Source organism: Xyrauchen texanus, chromosome 13, assembly GCF_025860055.1.
Source record: "Xyrauchen texanus isolate HMW12.3.18 chromosome 13, RBS_HiC_50CHRs, whole genome shotgun sequence".
Classification (NCBI taxonomy): domain Eukaryota; kingdom Metazoa; phylum Chordata; class Actinopteri; order Cypriniformes; family Catostomidae; genus Xyrauchen; species Xyrauchen texanus.
Genome location: NC_068288.1, coordinates 24,027,123 through 24,046,089, shown reverse-complemented (window position 1 = coordinate 24,046,089; position 18,967 = coordinate 24,027,123). Strand labels below are relative to the sequence as shown.

The 18,967-nt window shown below is 37.6% G+C and overlaps 1 protein-coding gene across 8 annotated transcripts in view; it reads right to left on the bottom strand.

The window, feature by feature from the left end:
- LOC127654412 (disks large homolog 1) overlaps positions 1-18,967 on the bottom strand; it is a 217,157-nt gene that overhangs the window by 142,120 nt on the left and 56,070 nt on the right. The window contains exon 1 of one of the 8 annotated variants that reach the window (XM_052141592.1): positions 10,283-10,893. The exons of the other annotated variants lie outside the window; for them this stretch is intronic. Within the exon in view, the coding sequence (XP_051997552.1) occupies positions 10,283-10,384 (102 nt within the window). The 5' untranslated portion in view covers positions 10,385-10,893. Of the gene's footprint in view, positions 1-10,282; positions 10,894-18,967 lie in introns of those variants that run through there. 8 annotated transcript variants of the gene reach the window in all.

Sequence of the window (18,967 nt, the reverse complement as noted above, 5' to 3'; positions counted from 1 at the left end):
ACTGTTATACAAGCTGTACACTCACTACTTTACATTGTAGCAAAGTGTCATTTCTTCAGTGTTGTCACAAGAAAAGATACAATCAAATATTTACAAAAATGTGAGGGGTGTACTCACTTATGTGAGATACTGTACATCTTTTCATGCATGTGATCGCACATTCACATTTTTACACTTATGTATCAGAGTTATCAGCGTAAACTTGCTTACATGAAAATTAACATTGGCCTGAGAGGAAACATACAGTACATACAGAGAGATTTCTGAACATGGTTGAACTTTTGAAAAGAAACGACTCACAAGAATATTTTTCTCACAAATTGGATATCACTGTCGCTGCATCTGAATATCCATACTTCCCAACTCTAGTATATAGTATGCCAAAAACAGTATCCCAATGGAGTAGCATGTCTGAATCTTAAGTATTAATTAAAAAATAAGCGAGAAACACACAGATGACCTACTATTTCCGGCAAGAATCTGAAGTGCCTTTCAATAGGACACTTTACTATCCCCTAAGCACATGGACATCACAATGTATTGGTTTTGGTGGACTATGAGGCGACGTCACATTGTCAAATCAAAATACTGGATTTAAAAGAACGGTGGTGAACCGTGAGTCGAGCGGCTCTTCTCAACTGTAAGTGATATACACTCATGAGCCAAAACATTATGACTACCTGCCTAATATCTTGTTGGAGGTGGAGCCTCCGTGGATCGGAGTTGTTGGTCCAGCACGTCCCACAAATGTTCAATCGAGATTGAGATCTGGGGAATTTCAAGGCCAGGGCAACACCTTGAACGCTTCATGGGCACTCGGACCGGTCTACGGCTACGCAGCCCCAGCTGCAGCAGAGTGCGATGCACTGTATGTTGTGACACATTCCTTCTGTAACCATAATTAAAATTTCCTGTGAATTGTGCCACAGTAAAACTTCTGTCAGTTTGGACCAGACGGGATAGCCTTCGTTGCCCTCACACATCAATAAGCCTTGGGCGCCCAACACCCTGTCACCAGTTTGTGGTTTGTCCCTCCTCGGACCACTGTTGGTAGGTACTCACCACGTGCTGACTAGGAGTACTCCACATGCCTTGGCGTTTCAGAGATGCTCTGATCCAGTCACCTGGCCATTACAATTTGGTCCTTGTCAAAGTCACTCAGGTCCTTAATCCTGCCCATTTCTCCTGCATCCAACACGTTGTCTATGAGAACTGATTGTTCACTTACCATCTCCTAGCAAGGGCACATGCCAACCTTGGCATGTGCCCTTGCTAGGAGATTATCAACGTAATTCATCTCGCATTTAAGTGGTCTGTGGCGGCGGGAGTGTGGACGAGCATTTGTCCGGAGAAAAAGAAAGTGATAAGCGTGCACACACCAAAGTGCTATAATGTCTAACACCTATTTCTGATAGCAGTAAGCACTGGGGAGAGCGATAAAAAGGGACCATGCCAGAGATGAGGGGAGAGAGAGCTACCAGTCATAAAGAGACTGTGTTGAACTGACCTAATGAGTGTGAGCTATTTTAAGTTTGTTTAATTAAAGTCATACATTTGAGTTTCCTGTGTCCTCCTTCCCCACCAAACCTTGAGCTGTTACACAATCATCCTGTTTTGGCTCATCAGTGTCAAGTCAAGTCAAGTGGTTTTTATTGTCGTTTCAACCATATACAGTTAGTACAGTACACAGCAAAACGAGACAACATTCCTCCAGGACCATGGTGCTAAATAAAAACAACAAAGGACCAACAAAGGACCACATGAGACAACACAACGAAATAAAATACCTATATAAACTACCTATATATACCTATATAAAGTGCACGTGCAAACATGTGCAAAAAGTACAGGACAGTACAACAAATTACTGACAATGAACAGGACAAGCAGGACAGTGCAGCGCCGACCAGTACTCAGTAGTGCAAAAAGATGACAGTTTCTAAAAATGTAAACATAACATACTATGAGATAATGTTCTATGCACATAGCAGTTATTGAGGTAGTATATAGTGTATATACCAATAAAGTTGTTCCTTGTGCTTAAATGGTGTTTTTTTTTTAACAGAGCAGATTATTTTCTTATAACATCATATATTCAGGTCAGGGGTCAATACCAATGTTCTCAAATGAAGAATGTCTGAAATCTAATAATACTACTTTATTTACCAGCCAAGAAGTGTGTCCTTCATTGAATACAGTACATACTCTGACAGTACGCAGTTTTGGACGCAGCGTGTGGTTTGCAAGTCTAAAGTCTTTTCTCTACACAAGATTTACTCATTAGTCATGCACATTATCTAGGCAAAGAAATATTTTAAAGCAGAGCATACCTAAAAAAAAGAAAATGTATATGCAATACTGACATTTAAAAAAAAATAAAAAAATCCATGATTTTTCCAGGTCTAGAAATAAAAATTAATTAATTCCCTGATATTTGCAGGTTTTCCATGACATAGTGGGAATTTTGCATGTTTGTATATTTTAACATATTGAATGAATTATTTTGTCAAAACAGAATCCCTGGAGCGAGACATCATATCTTGTTGCCCATTTTTCTTCCAAGGTCCGAAATAATTAAATAAATGCATGCTTAAAATCCAATTAAATCTAGGTTACAGCCCCTTAAAGGGATAGTTCACCCAAAAATGAAATTTCTCTCATCATTTACTCAACCTCGTGCCATCCCATTGTTAATGTTGTTAATGACTTCTTTCTTCTGCAGAACAAAAATTAATTTTAAGAAGAATATTTCAGCTCTGTAGGCTCATACAGTGCAAGTGAGTAAATGATGAGACGATTTTTATTTTTGGGTGAAGTAGTCCTTTAATGAGTCAGAAATATTTCTGACAAAAGTAGAGCTTTTTCTCTTATCTTCTATGCCTGTTCTTATATGTGGCCATGTTACATCATACACACTCGGGGCAACCACAGAGAAGTCTTACACATTTCAGCAGGATTCCCTCTGTTGCTCTAATGGTTTAGGCCTATCAACAAAGATGTAGAGAGTGATCAATTCTTACATGCCTTACATAACAAATGGTTCTGTGTGATTAATGAATAGTTCTCATGTTAGAGCATGTGGAAATGCCAGTCACAAAAGGAGCTTCATGTTTAACTAAATGCTACTAAATTTAAAGTACTCAGTTATATAATTCAAAATGTAAAAGGATCACCTTCCCTAATCCAGACTGGACTCCTGAAAAAAACATCTGACTGCACTGAGTACAGTAATCATTAGCGCTAAATGGCAGTGATCTCTCTTTTAGAAGGGAAAACAACATCTGGCAGCTCTTTGGTACAGATTAAAGCTGCATCCATTTTTATGTTAAAATACTTTCATCTATCCCATCTTAAAGTGCAGAAACTACTAGGTAATCCTACATAATCGAGTAGGTTGATTTCTACAGTGTAAACACTATGGATTTGTGACACTTTCAGCATTTATTTTTTTGTGTGAGTGGCCCAAAACAGCAATTCTGGCTCAAACAGTGCGAGTTTGGGGCTGGACAACCTGTTTGTCCAAACAATTGAAGACAGAAGGCATAATCTCTTGTGCAATTCTGCATCGCGCAGAAATTACATGCTGCAGCTTAAAAAGTATTTTTAAAAGTATATCTGTCCTTTTGCAATGTAGCATCAACAGTTAAGTAGCTGGACTCAAGAATTGTATTTTCCAGGTATGATAACTGAATGGTATTTAATAGCACAATATGGACTAATGTTTACACTTGTGTGCCATCATCTTAACAGGGAACAATAATATTAATTACTGTACTTTCCATTCTGAAAGAAAAAAATATAAAAACATCAAACTAATATCACAAGTCCCGTTCTGCTAGGGCTGAGTACTGATACAGATTTCCCGATTCGATTTGATTCACAAGCTCTCAATTCTGATTCAATCTCAATTCAAATGTATTTCAGTTATAATGTCTAAATTTTATTGCATATGAAAAAATTCTCTCTCAGCTAATGCTTTTAATTATATAGAGGACCTTCTAACTAGGCACATTACAAAAATATTAATTTTGCAAAAAACAATATTTTATCATTAGTTTAATCATTTTAAACAATTAAGAAATCCATGTATTCCATCAATAAATACGATGTCTTGAAATTGCATATATTATATTACATTATACAGTATAGTTACATGGTTATTGTTTACATGCATAATATGTACTATTTACAAGTATTTACATTGATTTGCAGAATACAAAACTGTAAAACCGTAATTATCTCAGAATATTGGCAGTTCAGTGAGCATCTGTGTTTTGGTTGAGCGCACATTAGCAAGAGATTAGTTGAATGGCTTCTTTAACCCTGTGCTATTTTGTTTTTTGTTTTTAATCTACTACTGACTGTAAAGAACAAAGGATATTATAAGAGACATTATTCAATGACAAATGGATTGCGTGTATCTCGTCTTTGGACACACATTACACAGAAAAGGTTAAACCAAACTTTTACTCAACATGCAGTGAAAGGATCTCAGTGCTCAACATTTTAACCAATACACTACTCTCAATCACTGGTAACTGAAATCTAAAAACGTATCAGCTAGTGGCTAATCACAAACATTTTTGTATGCATAGCACAAAATTTGTAGAGGGTTGTGCACTGAGTAAAAGATTTAATTGGGATTTAAGTATCGATATTGAGAATCATTCAAATGAATGTAATGCATCAACAGTCTTTCTTTCTCCTTCACCACTCCATATTTTTGAGTTTCATTATTATTACATAGTCACATATGTGCAGCTTAATAGTGGATAATAGCACTCGAAAACAGCATAGTTTCACAATGTTTGCCATTTTGGTCTTCACAGCAGTTTCTATTTAGGGACACATTAGCAGTTGATGACAAACATGACAGGTGGTGAAAGTGAGAAGAAAGTGGATTAGATTAGAACCCTAATAAACAGCGGGTCAGCGGTAAACAAGCTGTCCACTAAATACCAGCTCCACTTCCTTCATAATCTATAGACCTGAAAGAGAAGGGAGTGCTATGAGATAACATCTATTTGCTGACCTTTACATGGGGTCTGCTGACCTCTGTAGCTGCCAACATGCTGATGAGAAGCATGGAAATGAACCTTACAGAGTCTCTAATGACCTGAAGCTGCTCTAAAACGTATTAAGGAGGGAATGCGATGAGAAGAACAACTCTAACAGATCGAGAGTAAGAGCCAATGACTGAATGAGTGATGGGCTACATTTCATTGATCTTTCTCCAAACACTGAACACTGAAAACAAATTAAAGGCAAAGAAGGCTTCACATATACTGAAGTCAGCCAAATAACCAACCAGGTTTTTCATTCTAGAGAAAACATATCAAATAAGTCTTGATTTTAGAATTAGACTACAGAATTAGACTTATATCATCTATTTATCTAATTGAATCATCCATTTCAATAGAAAATTGTTACTTTGAATGCCTTGCCTTTAATCCATTAGTATTGCAAACAATTATTCAGGCATAAACTAAAAGTGAGAAAGGTTAAAATTGAAAGGAGACATTTTTTTTTTTTTTTTTACTATAGTCCACTTTTTTTTCTTTCTTTTTTTACATAAATGGACACGATGTATGCATGCCCTCAAAACACACAGCCAGCTTGTTTGATTTCCGGTTAAATATAGTTGTTAACTGCTCCGTGATCATTTAATATCTTTAAGCAAAGCCAGCATTACATTGTGGCATGTCTGAAATGTGCCATACAAGTTGTTTAAGTTGTAAACTATTCTATTGTAATAGTTTAAGTAAGGACCTTGAAAAAAATTAACTAGAGTCACTTTTTTCTAACATTGGGATTCTTTAGAAGGATATGCAGAGTGGCAGATGCTACACACACCCAGAAACAACACAATGTTTGTAGAACTTCACATATTTTACTCTTAGGAAATCATTCCTAAACACCAGACATTTTTACATCTAAAGGCTGGATTACATTACACGAAAACAGTAACATCTGAAAACAGATTCTATAAATACTAGGTATCATTTGTATATGGCTACAGATAAAAATTGGCTATAGCACACCAGAAGACTGAGAAACTGTTAAATTCACACACACACCCTCCTGTTCTAGGAGCTGCACGACAGGTGAACAATTAACAAGCATATACAGGACTGTTGCTGTTAATGTTGCTGCTACTGTGTTCAGAATCACCAAAACCAAACGGCAAAAGCATTTTGGTGCGTTCTTGTGTGGAAAAACAAGTGATGCAAGTGCCCCCACTTTAAAAATGGTTTTAAAAGTTAAGCTCTATTTGAATGCTAGTTTGATTTCCATTGGTTGGACTTCAGATTTAATTCGTAATACATCTTACACTATGAATTTCCTCTGTAGTCATAGATAGATAGTTCAAAAATAGTAAACATCCTCCAAAGATGGAATCGGAAGTATTTGATCGTTACCTATCATATACTATGCGATGTGCTGTGGAATGTCAACTCCGACTGGCCCAGAATCCATAGACTGGAGCCGACAAGAGTCAACTAGAGCCAACTGGCACTGACTCTGCCTGACTGAAAATAAGGGCTAAAATCTGAAATAAGGTAATGTAGTGTAATCCATTCTTTAGGTTCAATTATGTTTTTGGAAGTTTAGAGTTCTGAAAGTTACAGTATGTTTCCATAGTGCAATTAATTCTTACTTCAATAGATCCAGGAAAATGTGAGTCCTCATTATGTGAGGCATAGGATTGGCTGCATTACTACAGCAATCTGGGTTTATTGGTAGAAGCTGCAGTCTATTGATTCTAGCAATCCTTCAGTGGCTGTTCTGATCTTCACCTGCCCTTCCTACTACATAGACACAACGTGTTACATATTCACTTTAGGAACTGCTGTTTTAGCTACACTGTATGTTTAGAGGAAATACAGTAATTTTTATTTATTAATCTGCAGAGACCATGCCCAAATGAGAACATACCAATAGGAAAAACAGTTCAAATTCAAACCAAATTAGAATGGACTGATTATTTTTAATAAATGATTTAAACACTTCATACACCCTAGTACAAGACATCAGCTGGGAAACACTTCATAAAAAGGTCTGCTGTGAAATAATCAATAAATCAACTGATGATACACATATTACATGGAATGCAGCACAAATCTATTACAAAAGACCTTGACAGATGTCCTGTATTATTTAAACAATCAAGTCCCCTTCCATCAGACCTACTCTAAATTTAATCTCTTCAGCAGCTATCACTCACTACAACTTCAAGTACAACAATCCAATGAAATTTTCAAAACACAGTTCAAACATATCTGTGAATAAAGACTATGTTGGCAAGTAATTCTGCCAATCTAAGCACTGTGCTTAAGATATTATGCCAATTCTGATCAGCGATACTTTAACTATATCACTCAACACAGCAGAATATTGATTTGCTCTGTCAATCTTCATCCTAAAAGCCACATCTAAACCAATTTAATCAGGTAATTAAATCATAATGCACATTAATGAGAAATGGAATTGGTTGTAGGTATAGTTGACATAAATACATTAGGAAACAATTTCAGCTGTCAACAACAACTTTCACTATTATAAAAACAAGCTTTTACGACCTCATCCTCCATACAAGTAATATTTGCACTTTTAAAAATTGCTTTGTCAGACCACAATTTAACAAACTACTGAAGGCATGGTTGACAAAAAAATTGTGAAAAACAAAATAAATGTTGACCAGTCAAAGCAGCTAAAATACACACTTTCCCTTATACATTCATAAGGGAAACAATGTTTTTCATTTTCAAAACATTTTATCCATGAATCTTGTTAAGTATTAGCTACCATAGGTGAACAATAAATGTTATTCAGTTTTGAAATGCTTCATGCACCAATCTACTGAGGTACTTCAACTTGGGAATTAATATTACTTGCATTTGAACATCATATTTACAGGCAAATTCATGTTAGTTTCTTTAGACATTTCCGTTGAAGCAAAGAATTGTGGGTTGTGAGTGCCCACGAAGAATACATCTCATGCGTCCTCCAAATTCCTGTGAAAGAAGATCGCATTCGAAGACTACATTCGAAGTGTCCTACTCGCTTTTCTGAAACTCGATGACGTATGCGGCAGAGAAATGCGACATCTGGAGTACACATCCTTCTAAACGAGACACAGCCATTTTTTTTTTTGGAGGAGGATGAGCTAAAGTTCAGGCCCTGTCACGCTAATATAGCTCAGAAAAGAATGACATTTTGTACATCCAAAACATGTCTAAAAAGGTTACTGAAATTCCTTACTTGCATGCTAACAATTTTGATGTTAGCATATTAACAGGCTGAGCAATGGCAGTTAAAATGGCTGACCGTCAGGTCCTGTCACATCAGGCACTGTCACAATCCTGTGTGACAGGACCTGACAGCCCGTGACAAGGCCTTACAAATGAATGGCATTGTTCCTTTTTATTAGCTTTATTGCATATTGTATGTATTTAAAGCATGCCATAGCAAAACATTATTTATATATTACTTTTTAAGCTCATGGACAAACTTTTTGAATGTGGTCCCTCTTTTACCTAAGCCTATGTTGCACTGCTTTTGAGGTTGCACGTTGTCTATTGATGATATTTCAGTATATAATATATAATATTGAAAGAGCAACAGCGACAATCTAGAGTTAAGAGAAAGGCCACAGTTCCACAGTAAGGGCCACAGGCAGGGCCAGAGCCAGGGCCTACAAAAATAGGAATGTTTACAAACATATCTTTTCCTGCATGTCAGTCCTGTCATGCCACGGTCAGTCCTGTCACACATTTGAGAAAATATTGATGATTTAATCTTTTTAACTGTGTAGATGAAGGTGGGGGTATGTATCCACATTACGTGTTTGTAAAATCTCCTATGCAAAGTTTTTTCCCCAAGATTTTTAGAAGTGGAATTGTACATTTCTGGTAGAATGTCCCATATTTAAAAGTTCATGCTGATCATTAACATATAGACAAACATATTTAAAAAGCTACATAACATACTTATGGTAGTGTTTATGTTACAAATAAATGGCATGGGGCCATTCCTATGCTTCCTTCGTGATGCTGGGGATTGCCGGTCATTACAAGTTAAAAAGGGCTTCCCCAAGACTTTGGAGCTCACTCAGAAGAGAGTTCAGCTTTTATGACAGAAAGCATTTGAGGTCTGATCAGGCAGCCCAAGAACAAATCAACAAGGCAAAATTATTTGTGCTCTCTGCAAGTTGCAAGGCTCAGAAGATTTATGTAGCAAAGAATTACAAACCAGTCAGTCGTGAAAAAACGAAGAAAAAAAAAAACCACTAGCTTTTTCCCCGCATTCTATCACACATAGTAGATATAATTGGGACAGGGCAAGATACCCAGAGGACCAGGCAGTTATGTAACTAAAATAACTAGACAAGCTGAAAATGGACCAAAGGAATCCAGGACCCAGCACTGGAGCATTTGTCTCAGTCAGATGTAGAATTTCGATTGGGCTGTTTTTTTTTTGCTTCAAGTAGAAATGAGACTGTATTGTTTCAGCAAAATCGTGAACAGAAGCCCAGAAGTCTCTCAGGAACTGGGATTATTTTTCCCAGAGGCATATTAGTCTACTGTTCCACAGATGTGGAATTAATGGCAGGATGGCACACACATGCAGGCTTGGTGTATTACAGGCAGTCTGAAATGAAAAGAGAATCGGGCCGAGCTCCCGGATGAAGAATATTGCCTTTGGCTCTTTAATCTGTCACTGTCAGAGTTCTTGTTGAGCCTTTCATTTTATCATAGTAAAACTGGACAAATGGAGACTCGGTGAGACTTCTAACATAATCACACATGAATATTAGGATCACATGCGAGGCATGGATCATTGCCATAAGGGTGTAATCTGGAGCATATGTTCAGATCTTAACCCACTAAAGGTGTCATCAACAGAACTAAATTCAGTATGATATAACAATTAGCAGCTCTGAGTGCAGGGAACATTTAAAGGCATAAATCTCATTACAAAAAATGAAATGTTTGTTTTTCCAAACACTTATGAATTTCTGGAGCACTTAAGATGTTAGGAAGAATGCTGGGCATATTTTTTCAATACAGTGAAAGTAAATGGTGAGGTTTCTGAAATTCAGCATAAAATCCCCCTTTGAGTTCAACAGAGGACAGAAGGTCAAACAGGTTTGGAACAACACAAGAGTGATTAAATTACCAAATTATCATTTGTGGGAGAACTATACCAATTAAATAAATGAGGTGAATGGAGTATGCATCAGAGCCTTTCTGATAAAAATGAAAAACAATGCATCCCCTACCTTGCATCCAAACATAAGTGAGATGGTGCTGTTGGTGCATACTACTTTACAGTGGCACAACATTGGGGAAAAGCAATCCAAGTTTTTGATGCTGGGAGACATTCTCTCTGTGCTTGGGCACCATCAGCGATTGAGATGCCAGCCAATTGCTTCCATGAGCGCTGCCCACTGCCTGCTCTTAATATACACCCTCATTTCTCAGCCAAGTCCATGGCAGGGGGAGCAGAAGCGGTAAATTGATACCTTCATCCAGCGAGTCCACTGCCCCGTTCTTCTGTCCTATCTCTTCCCTTGACTTAACTCAATCGGCCTGAAAGATTAAAGCGTTTCCAAAGAGAGATGCACTTCAGGGAGCTCTGGAGGATCCATGCTGCCTGCTGTGACCGGGAGGTGAGGTGATGGGAGGAGGAGGAGGGTTAGAGGGCAGCGGAGTGCACAGGGTCTTGTGTCACAATGCGAGGACCTCTCTGTTCTACCGCCACATGCGATCCATTAGCACCGCTACCCTTCCACCTGCTGCAGAGGAGCCACTGCCATGCCACTTCCACCCGGAGCAAAGAGGGAAAGGCTCGGATGCTCTCCCGCTCTGGAACTATCCAAACAAAATGTGACGAGCAGCGCAGAGAGAGAGGAGAGGTAAGCAGACATGAGGGGGAGGGGCAAGCAGCAACGATGAGCTTATTACACAGTTCACTAGAGAGAAACTGAAGAGTTTCTCAGCCGAAGGTTGCAGCAAATGGACCGGCAGAAAGAGGTAAAATTGAATGGGGTGCAAACAAACATTCAGAGGTGAAATGTTTGGAGGGATGCAAAGAATGCATTCTCACCAGATTTACAAATTCAAAGACAACAGAGGAAGTAGGATATTGTATTAAACGGCTGATATGAGAGTGACCTGACACGCAGTCATTAAATCTGTAATTGATTAATACCTAAATGAAGGTTAAAACTTCAATGACTTTCTATAATACGTCAGAGCAAAAAATTATTTCCTTAATCAGAATTTATGTTTTGTTTTCCAAAAAATCCATAAAACAAGATAAATGTACTTCAGCTATACAAAGCTGTACACATGTTTTCATTAAGTTTGCTTAAGTCATGACAAATCTGAAAGATTTAGCATGTTAATGTGGGAAAGACATATAGGATCTTTGTATTGGCAGACTAGATCTGCCACACTGCTGCTGCTGCTGCAGCAGATCACGTACAAATAATTGTTGCTGCTAGAACATAAACAGACATACTGTGTTAAAGGGGTGATGTCATGAGGAATACAATTTCCCTTTATCTGTTGACCTATAAGTGTAAATTGGACTATAAAATCACATAATACGGAACTCAAAACTTCCTCCCTAGTCCAAAAAGAGTGTTTACTAACACCTAGCTGTAAAAATGGCTCGTTCTCTACTTCCGCAACTCTACTTCACTTGGGAGCCTTCACTAATGCGTAACCACCTCCACAGCAAGAGATCAACGCCTCCTTTTACAACATCACATCTTTAGCCCGCCCACTGGTGCACAGTCTGTGTAATGGAGAAGGAGAGAGCTGGACAGTTACAGCCATTACTACACGCTTAGAGGGACCATTGCAATGGTTGTTATTTAACTAACAAAGAGATTGTGATCTCAGGTAAGATTAAAAAATTCCGTTCTAGGCTGTGGAAATGTATCATCTCTGCATTGCCTTCCGAAGGATGGACACATATGGGTAGAGTGGCTGGGGGCCTGGGTAGCTCAGAGATTATTAATTTATTTATTTTGTATCACCTTTTCTCCTAAATTTGGAATGCAATTGTAATTCCCACTACTTAGTAGGTCCTCATTGTGGCGCGGTTACTCACCTATATCCGGGTGGTGGAGGACAAGTCTCAGTTGCCTGCAATTCCAAGACAGTCAGTCCGTGTATCTCATCACGTGGCTTATTGTGCATGACACTGTGGAAGCTCATGCTACTCTCCGCGATCCACGCACAACTTACCACATGCCCCATTGAGAGCTAGAACCACTAATCGTGACCACGAGGAGGTTACCTCATGTGACTCTACCCTCCCTAGCAGCCATGCCCCCCCCCCCCAGCTCAGTCAGTATTGACACCCGGATTGAGGTGAGTAACCGCACCACCACGAGGACCTATCTAGTGGGAAATGTGCATGCCAAATTGGGGAGAAAAGGGGGATAAAATAAATAAATCATAAAAAGGAAAGATTGGCTGATGTTTATTTTTTAACAAAGTTCCTGATTCCCTCAATGTTGGATTATATGTTTTGACAGACACATTTGTCTCTATTATTTTGAGAACTATTATGATTCAGGCTTTGCAAAGAAACTTACATTGAAAGATGGAGCAGTGGCAACTATATTTGACATGACAGTAATGCAGGTGAGTAACAAATTTAATACTACAGTATCTGTCTGTTTGATATGCAAGGAATTGTATAGTCAGCCATTTTTAAATCACAAAATAAATCATGATCAGGACTGGATCGTGCTTATTTCATGGTACTTACCAAAGAAATACAAAATTGCATAAAATATTGATGTCAGATTAAAATATTTTCATTATTTTATACGCAAGAAGAAAGCATGGCACGGAGTGCCACAAAAGACAATGGTGTAGTAGTTTCCCAACCACTGTGCCGCGGCACACTAGATTGTCAAGTGTGCTATGGATAATGATCAAATTCCACAAAATAAATAAATGCATGAAAAAAATTATAATTTCAGGGATCCAAACTGCTCCCCTTTCTGAGAAATTCGCCATTTTTAAACCATAATCGGTCTATAATCGGTCATAATTCTGCTATCAAAGCAACTGCAAGCTTTAATTCTCTCATCCAAAAACATGTTTTCAACGTTTATTGTGCACACCTCCTGCTTTTTTACGTGGCAAACTCATAAATCCGCCCCTCTGTGATGCTTTCTGCAAATCTTGTCATGTGAAGGGCAATGCAGCACTTGATGCTGGGTTCAGCCTCCCTTCAGCCTTTTCCGGGGAAAAAATCTGTTCTCTTCATAAATAAATAGATGCATAATCTGTTATATACTCGTCCTGTAAATTCATGATTAAAAATGTTTATGTGAAAGAAAATAAAAGCTATTAAATGTCTTATTATCATTAAAACATGAAAATTAAAATCACAGGTAATAGATTATGACAGAATTTTTACGACCCTGTCCGTAAAAATGCCAAACAATGAGATTTTTTGTTTTGGAAAGCCAAATTTGAAACATTACAAATAAACGTGCTACTAAGACGGACAGAAAACATGGACTTCATGGAGTTCTTGAAAAGGAAAAATATTGACGATGGTTAGCCTATTTGGGATAGTGGTGTGCCGTAGAATTTTTTAGTCGTAAAAAGTGTGCCGTGGCAGAAGAAATTTTGGGAAACACTGGTGGAGTGTATGCTAGTGGCTGTCGTCTTCTCCATCTCAAATTAAGGCCTGTTCACACCAAATCTGCGACAATTTTGGAGAAACACTTCGAACTAAATCGAGTCTTTTCAAACAGAGTCCATAAAAAAATTAAACAAACAATTATTTCACTCCTGTACAATAGGTGGCGATGTTGCACAAGCATTTATACCACTCTCCTGCAACTATTTTAGAGCTCCGTAATCTCGTTAACCCTTATTAACGTGACACATACATTGGGACATATAGCTATTAATGATTACATGGACTTGTGCTTTCAAGTGATTTTGTAAATCGCATGAATATTTTCATTATTTTACTCTTGGAAAAAACAGTTCTAGAAGAGTTGGCAGGGGGTGTTTGTGCTTCAAAAATGTCAGCCAATCATAACACAGTAGGCATGTACAGTATATTGAAAGTCTTCAAGGGGACAGCACAGAAAACCGACCGTTTTAGACAGATGGCCAGAGACAGGCTGATAAAAGGCCATGTAATAATATATTATGACTATATTATGAACCTCAAAGGAAATTATTAAGTAAAAAAACAAAATGCATGACATGAATTAAGCTTGTGGACATGCTCCTACTGCTGCTACACAATTAGACAAAAGGCATGCTGCATCATATGGAAGCCCAGGAGTGCCATTTACAAAATAATGTTTTTTAGAGTATTTTGAATTGATGTGTATGTAATGAAGTTTATGTTTAAAACAATAAAAAATTATTTATTAATAAGGTAGAGAAAAAATTACTGAAATTCAGGCATGAAACTATACATGCCATAAGCTGATAGGTTATTTGTTATCTTGTCAAAACTTGTCATCCGTTATGCCAATAGGCTCATAAACTGAAAAGTGTAATCGGGTAGCTAATAAACTTGCATACACTCTCTTTTGTCTAACATTTTAATTACAAATTTTTGCAGGTAACCCGGTTTCATTGCAGCATGCTGCGAGAGTATTATTTTCTTAAACCCTCCTCGCCCCCAGCCCCACAGGTCTAGACCTGCTACATGTGGATGTCATCTATGTCTAATTGTGCAGCATCTATTCCTACATGCTCTAAGCTATAGAAGCCCAGGAGTGCCATTTACAAAAGAATGAAGGAATAAATTAACAATCTATTAATTTGAAAATAAAAATGTGAATAAACCAATTCATAAATGGACAAATAAATAGACAGTTAAACGTGAATAAACCATTTTATAAATGGACAAATAAATAGACAGTTAAATGTGAATAAATAAACCAATTTATAAATGGACAAATAAAGAGACATATTTAAATATGTTTATTTAATGTATTAAAATGTACTAATATTAACGATAAAACAGCTTTTCTTTTTCTTCCTCCAATTGAGAATCAAATTAACCCTCTGGGGTTGAAGGACACGCCGGTACGTCCTGCTGGATTGTTTTGTCATTACCGAGCAAACAACATAAAATTCTCTGTCATTTTGGGGCATACAGATAAGTGAAAGACATCATCAGAGACTATAAAAGCTGTACTTCTATTTGTAATTCTATTTTGTATTAAAAGTAACACTGTAACTAGGGCTGGTTATCGGAGTTCGATACATTTTAGGCACTGACCGAATTGCCTCTAAACAATCGAATATCAAAAAATGTCTTGTCGTTCGGTACCAAATTTCGATACCTAAGAGGTTCATCTCGTCAACGTCAGTGATAAGCATGTAGCATGCCAGATGTGCCCAAATCTAAAAGTGCTGGTGATTTACTGTGTTTAGGCATCAAGGAAAAACACTAGTATCAGAAAATGGTTTGAGTTCCAGGGCTTAGAGAGAATATAAGTAACATTGCTAACACTGTTCTACATTGCAGAGAAATACTAAACCGTAATAATGAGCCTTAAAAATATAATTTTTACAAGTGCAGGCGACCCGCAGCATATATATATAGCCCCGAGGTTTCCGATATAATTGTATATTTATATATAAATATATATATACACAATTATATCAGAAACCTCGGGGCTGAGGGATCCGTGAATATTCTTGCTTTATTGATTTTGCATTGAAAATTGTAATATGTATATATATATATTTTTATATTTATATATATATAAAAAGTATTGTTTAGGAACCGGTATCGTTATCAATATCGAAAAATTCTGATCGATACCCAGCCGTAACTGTAACCATTTCCCTTCTTTAGATATAGCGAGAACCGTTTCGGGAGCAGTGAAGTCACTCTCCACCCCATATCGTCCAAATTGCTCAGACTCGGTACCGTTCATTGTGCTCGTTTTGTGCCATTAAAATTTATCTTGTAGGTATTTCCCTTCCTTAGAAATAACAGCTTGTATTCGGGAGCAGTGACGTCACTCTCCACCCCATGTGGTACAAATCACTCCGAACCGGTGATGTTCGTTTGTGCTCGATTTGTGCTGGTTTGTGCTTTTAAAAGAAGCATCATAACATTTTCAAGATAGCTTTTGGGAGCCATGAAATCGTGCAGGTGAACCCTATGTCAATCCCTCTCACCTACCTCGTTTGTGCTCGCTTCTGGTTTGTGCCATGTTTGCTTTTGTTGAAGCAAAAATTATCTGTTTGTGCTACAAATTGTATTTGTATATAGGTTATATGTGAGACTGCTGAACAAAGCTGTACATCATGTTTATATAGGTTAATTATTCAGATTTTGTTTTCTCGCAAGTAAATAGCCACAGTTTTCAGCTCTGCATTTGCTTTATTCTTTTTAATTTAGCAAGAAGCTGGCGTGACTTGCATTGACAGTGTTTGTGTAATTTAGTGGTTCTAAAATGTATTTGGTCACGCCCCCTTTGTAACAATAAAATCATGAACACATTGCAAACCAAATCCTCCATTCATCTGCATTTAAATAGCAGAACATTTTTCTCTCAATGGAGACATTTACACTGGATAGATTTTTGTTTTTAATAATTGCAAGGATCCATACCTGTGAATATCAATCCACCTCAGTAGTATCTATAAAAGCATTTTTAAACTCCAGTAAACTTCCAGTAAGAATAAACTATATAAATATATATTATAATATGTTATAAAAATATATAATAAACTAGATAGCAAAAATTTGGTATTTCAGGTGACATTTTAGAGGTACTTTAAAATGATGAAGCACAGGCTTATTAGAGGGCTGTAATAAATCAGAGTATGATCATTTCTCATCTGCCCCTCCTCTCTCCTGCACCCCAAAACCATTCAAGCTGTAATATCTTCATAGTGCACATAACAGACTACTACAGCACAAATATGTAAATGTTACACCTAATATCAGGCATCTGCAGCAAGACTGTACTGCATCATTTGGTTATTTGAGGAAAACAAACACTTTTTGTCATACAGCAGCAGGATGTTGTAATATGGAATAATCAAATTTTTAGAGAGTGTGATGACTTGTAAAAAAAAAACATACAGTACTAGCTTACAGCTCTTTTATATATTGTGGATATTTTAATGGGGTCATGAAATGCTATTTCATGACTAATGGCAGGAAATTGAAATGCTAAACGCAGGATATTTTTTATAGTTTTATTATCTTCCCTGAGGTCCACTGATAATGTTAGTTTCTTTCACCAAAAACAGTCATAATTTAGTATATATATGATCATTTTCCATCCTATTTTTGTATCTCTATCTAAACGCTTGGTTTAGGCTACAGCTCTTCCTTTAAACATCAAAGTAATGCCCACTTTCTGATTGGCTAACATCATGCATCCCCTCAAATACAGACATATTTGAAATTAAATCAGAAGAGAATGAACAACCCCACAATATTATCAAACAATATTTATGGGTTTGCACAACACAGATCCAACACATTGCATCCAAATATATTAAACCGTGCATCTCTAGCACAACTGTTAACACTCACACCCTGTCTACACCGGATGCGAGAGGCACGTCGCGACAAAAGCAACAACAACAACAACTTACATTTATATAGCGCTTTTCTCAAACTCAGAGCGCTTTACATAGTATAGGGGGAATCTCCTCAACCACCACCAGTGTGCAGCATCCACCTGGATGATGCAACGGCAGCCATAGTGCGCCAGAACACCCACCACACACCACACACCAGCTATTGGTGGAGAGGAGATGGTAGAGTGAAGTAGCCAATTCAGGGATGGAGATTATTAGGAGGCCATGATAGATAGGGGCCAATGGGGGAATTTGGCTAGGACATCTTTACGAGAAGAGCCCTAGGGATTTTTTAATGACCACAGAGATTCAAGACCTCGGTTTAACGACCCATCCGAAAGACCGTGCTTTTTTACAGTATAGTGTCCCCGTCACTATACTGGGGCATTAGGACCCACACAGACCATAGGGTGAGCACCCCCTGCTGGCCTCCCTAATACCACTTCCAGCAGCAACCTTGGTTTTCCCCAGGAGGTCTCCCATCCAGGTACTGGATGGGCTCAACCCTGCTTAGCTTTAGTGGGCAACCAGGCAATAGCCGCAGGGTGATATGGCAGCCGACAATAGGACCCATTATAATCAATGATGCTGTCTACACCTGGCAGGGTTGCCCTCTTTCCCCCTTATTGTTCTGTCTTGCCCTGGAACCATTAGCAGCCACGATAAGAAAGGAGGATGATTTTCCAGGGGTAGTGGAGGGAGGTGTGGCAAATAAGCTTTTGCTTTATGCAGATTATATTTTATTATTGTTTGTTATAGTTGTTGCTGTAGAGGCGGACATGAATTAATGAGTACCCCTAGTGATGTAGGGAAGTTGTGAAAGTGGAAAACAGGGCGTTTGGGCTTGTTGGTTTTAATAAATGTTTTTATTGTATTGGGGATTAAGTTTTGAGTTCTGAAATTTACAGTAGCTTTTTTTTTTAGTAGGAAGACCTCTTATATGTCAAAATATAAAGAAAATTATATTCCTCATGACATAACCCCTTTAAGCAATATCCACAACCCAAAACCTCCATTTGTTTAACTCTTTAATTAGTCCTTTAACCTCGTTAGTTTTGGCATAACTGGCAATACATCAGAATTTATTTTATGAAAACTGGAAATGTTTAATTTACAGCCTGATCTCATGAAAATGTCTTGACTGTAGCAAAAAAAATTCAAAATGAAATTACGTGGCAAAACGTCCACTGAGGGGCGCTAAAAGCAAGTTATCCCCAAACAATATGAGGTTTTCGAGGTTAAGGCTCTATGGAGTTTGAGATGAACAAACCTACATCCCTATCCAAAAACTTTTACATAAACCTAACCAATAGTGTTATAAAAAACAAATGTTAAAATGATAGAGCATT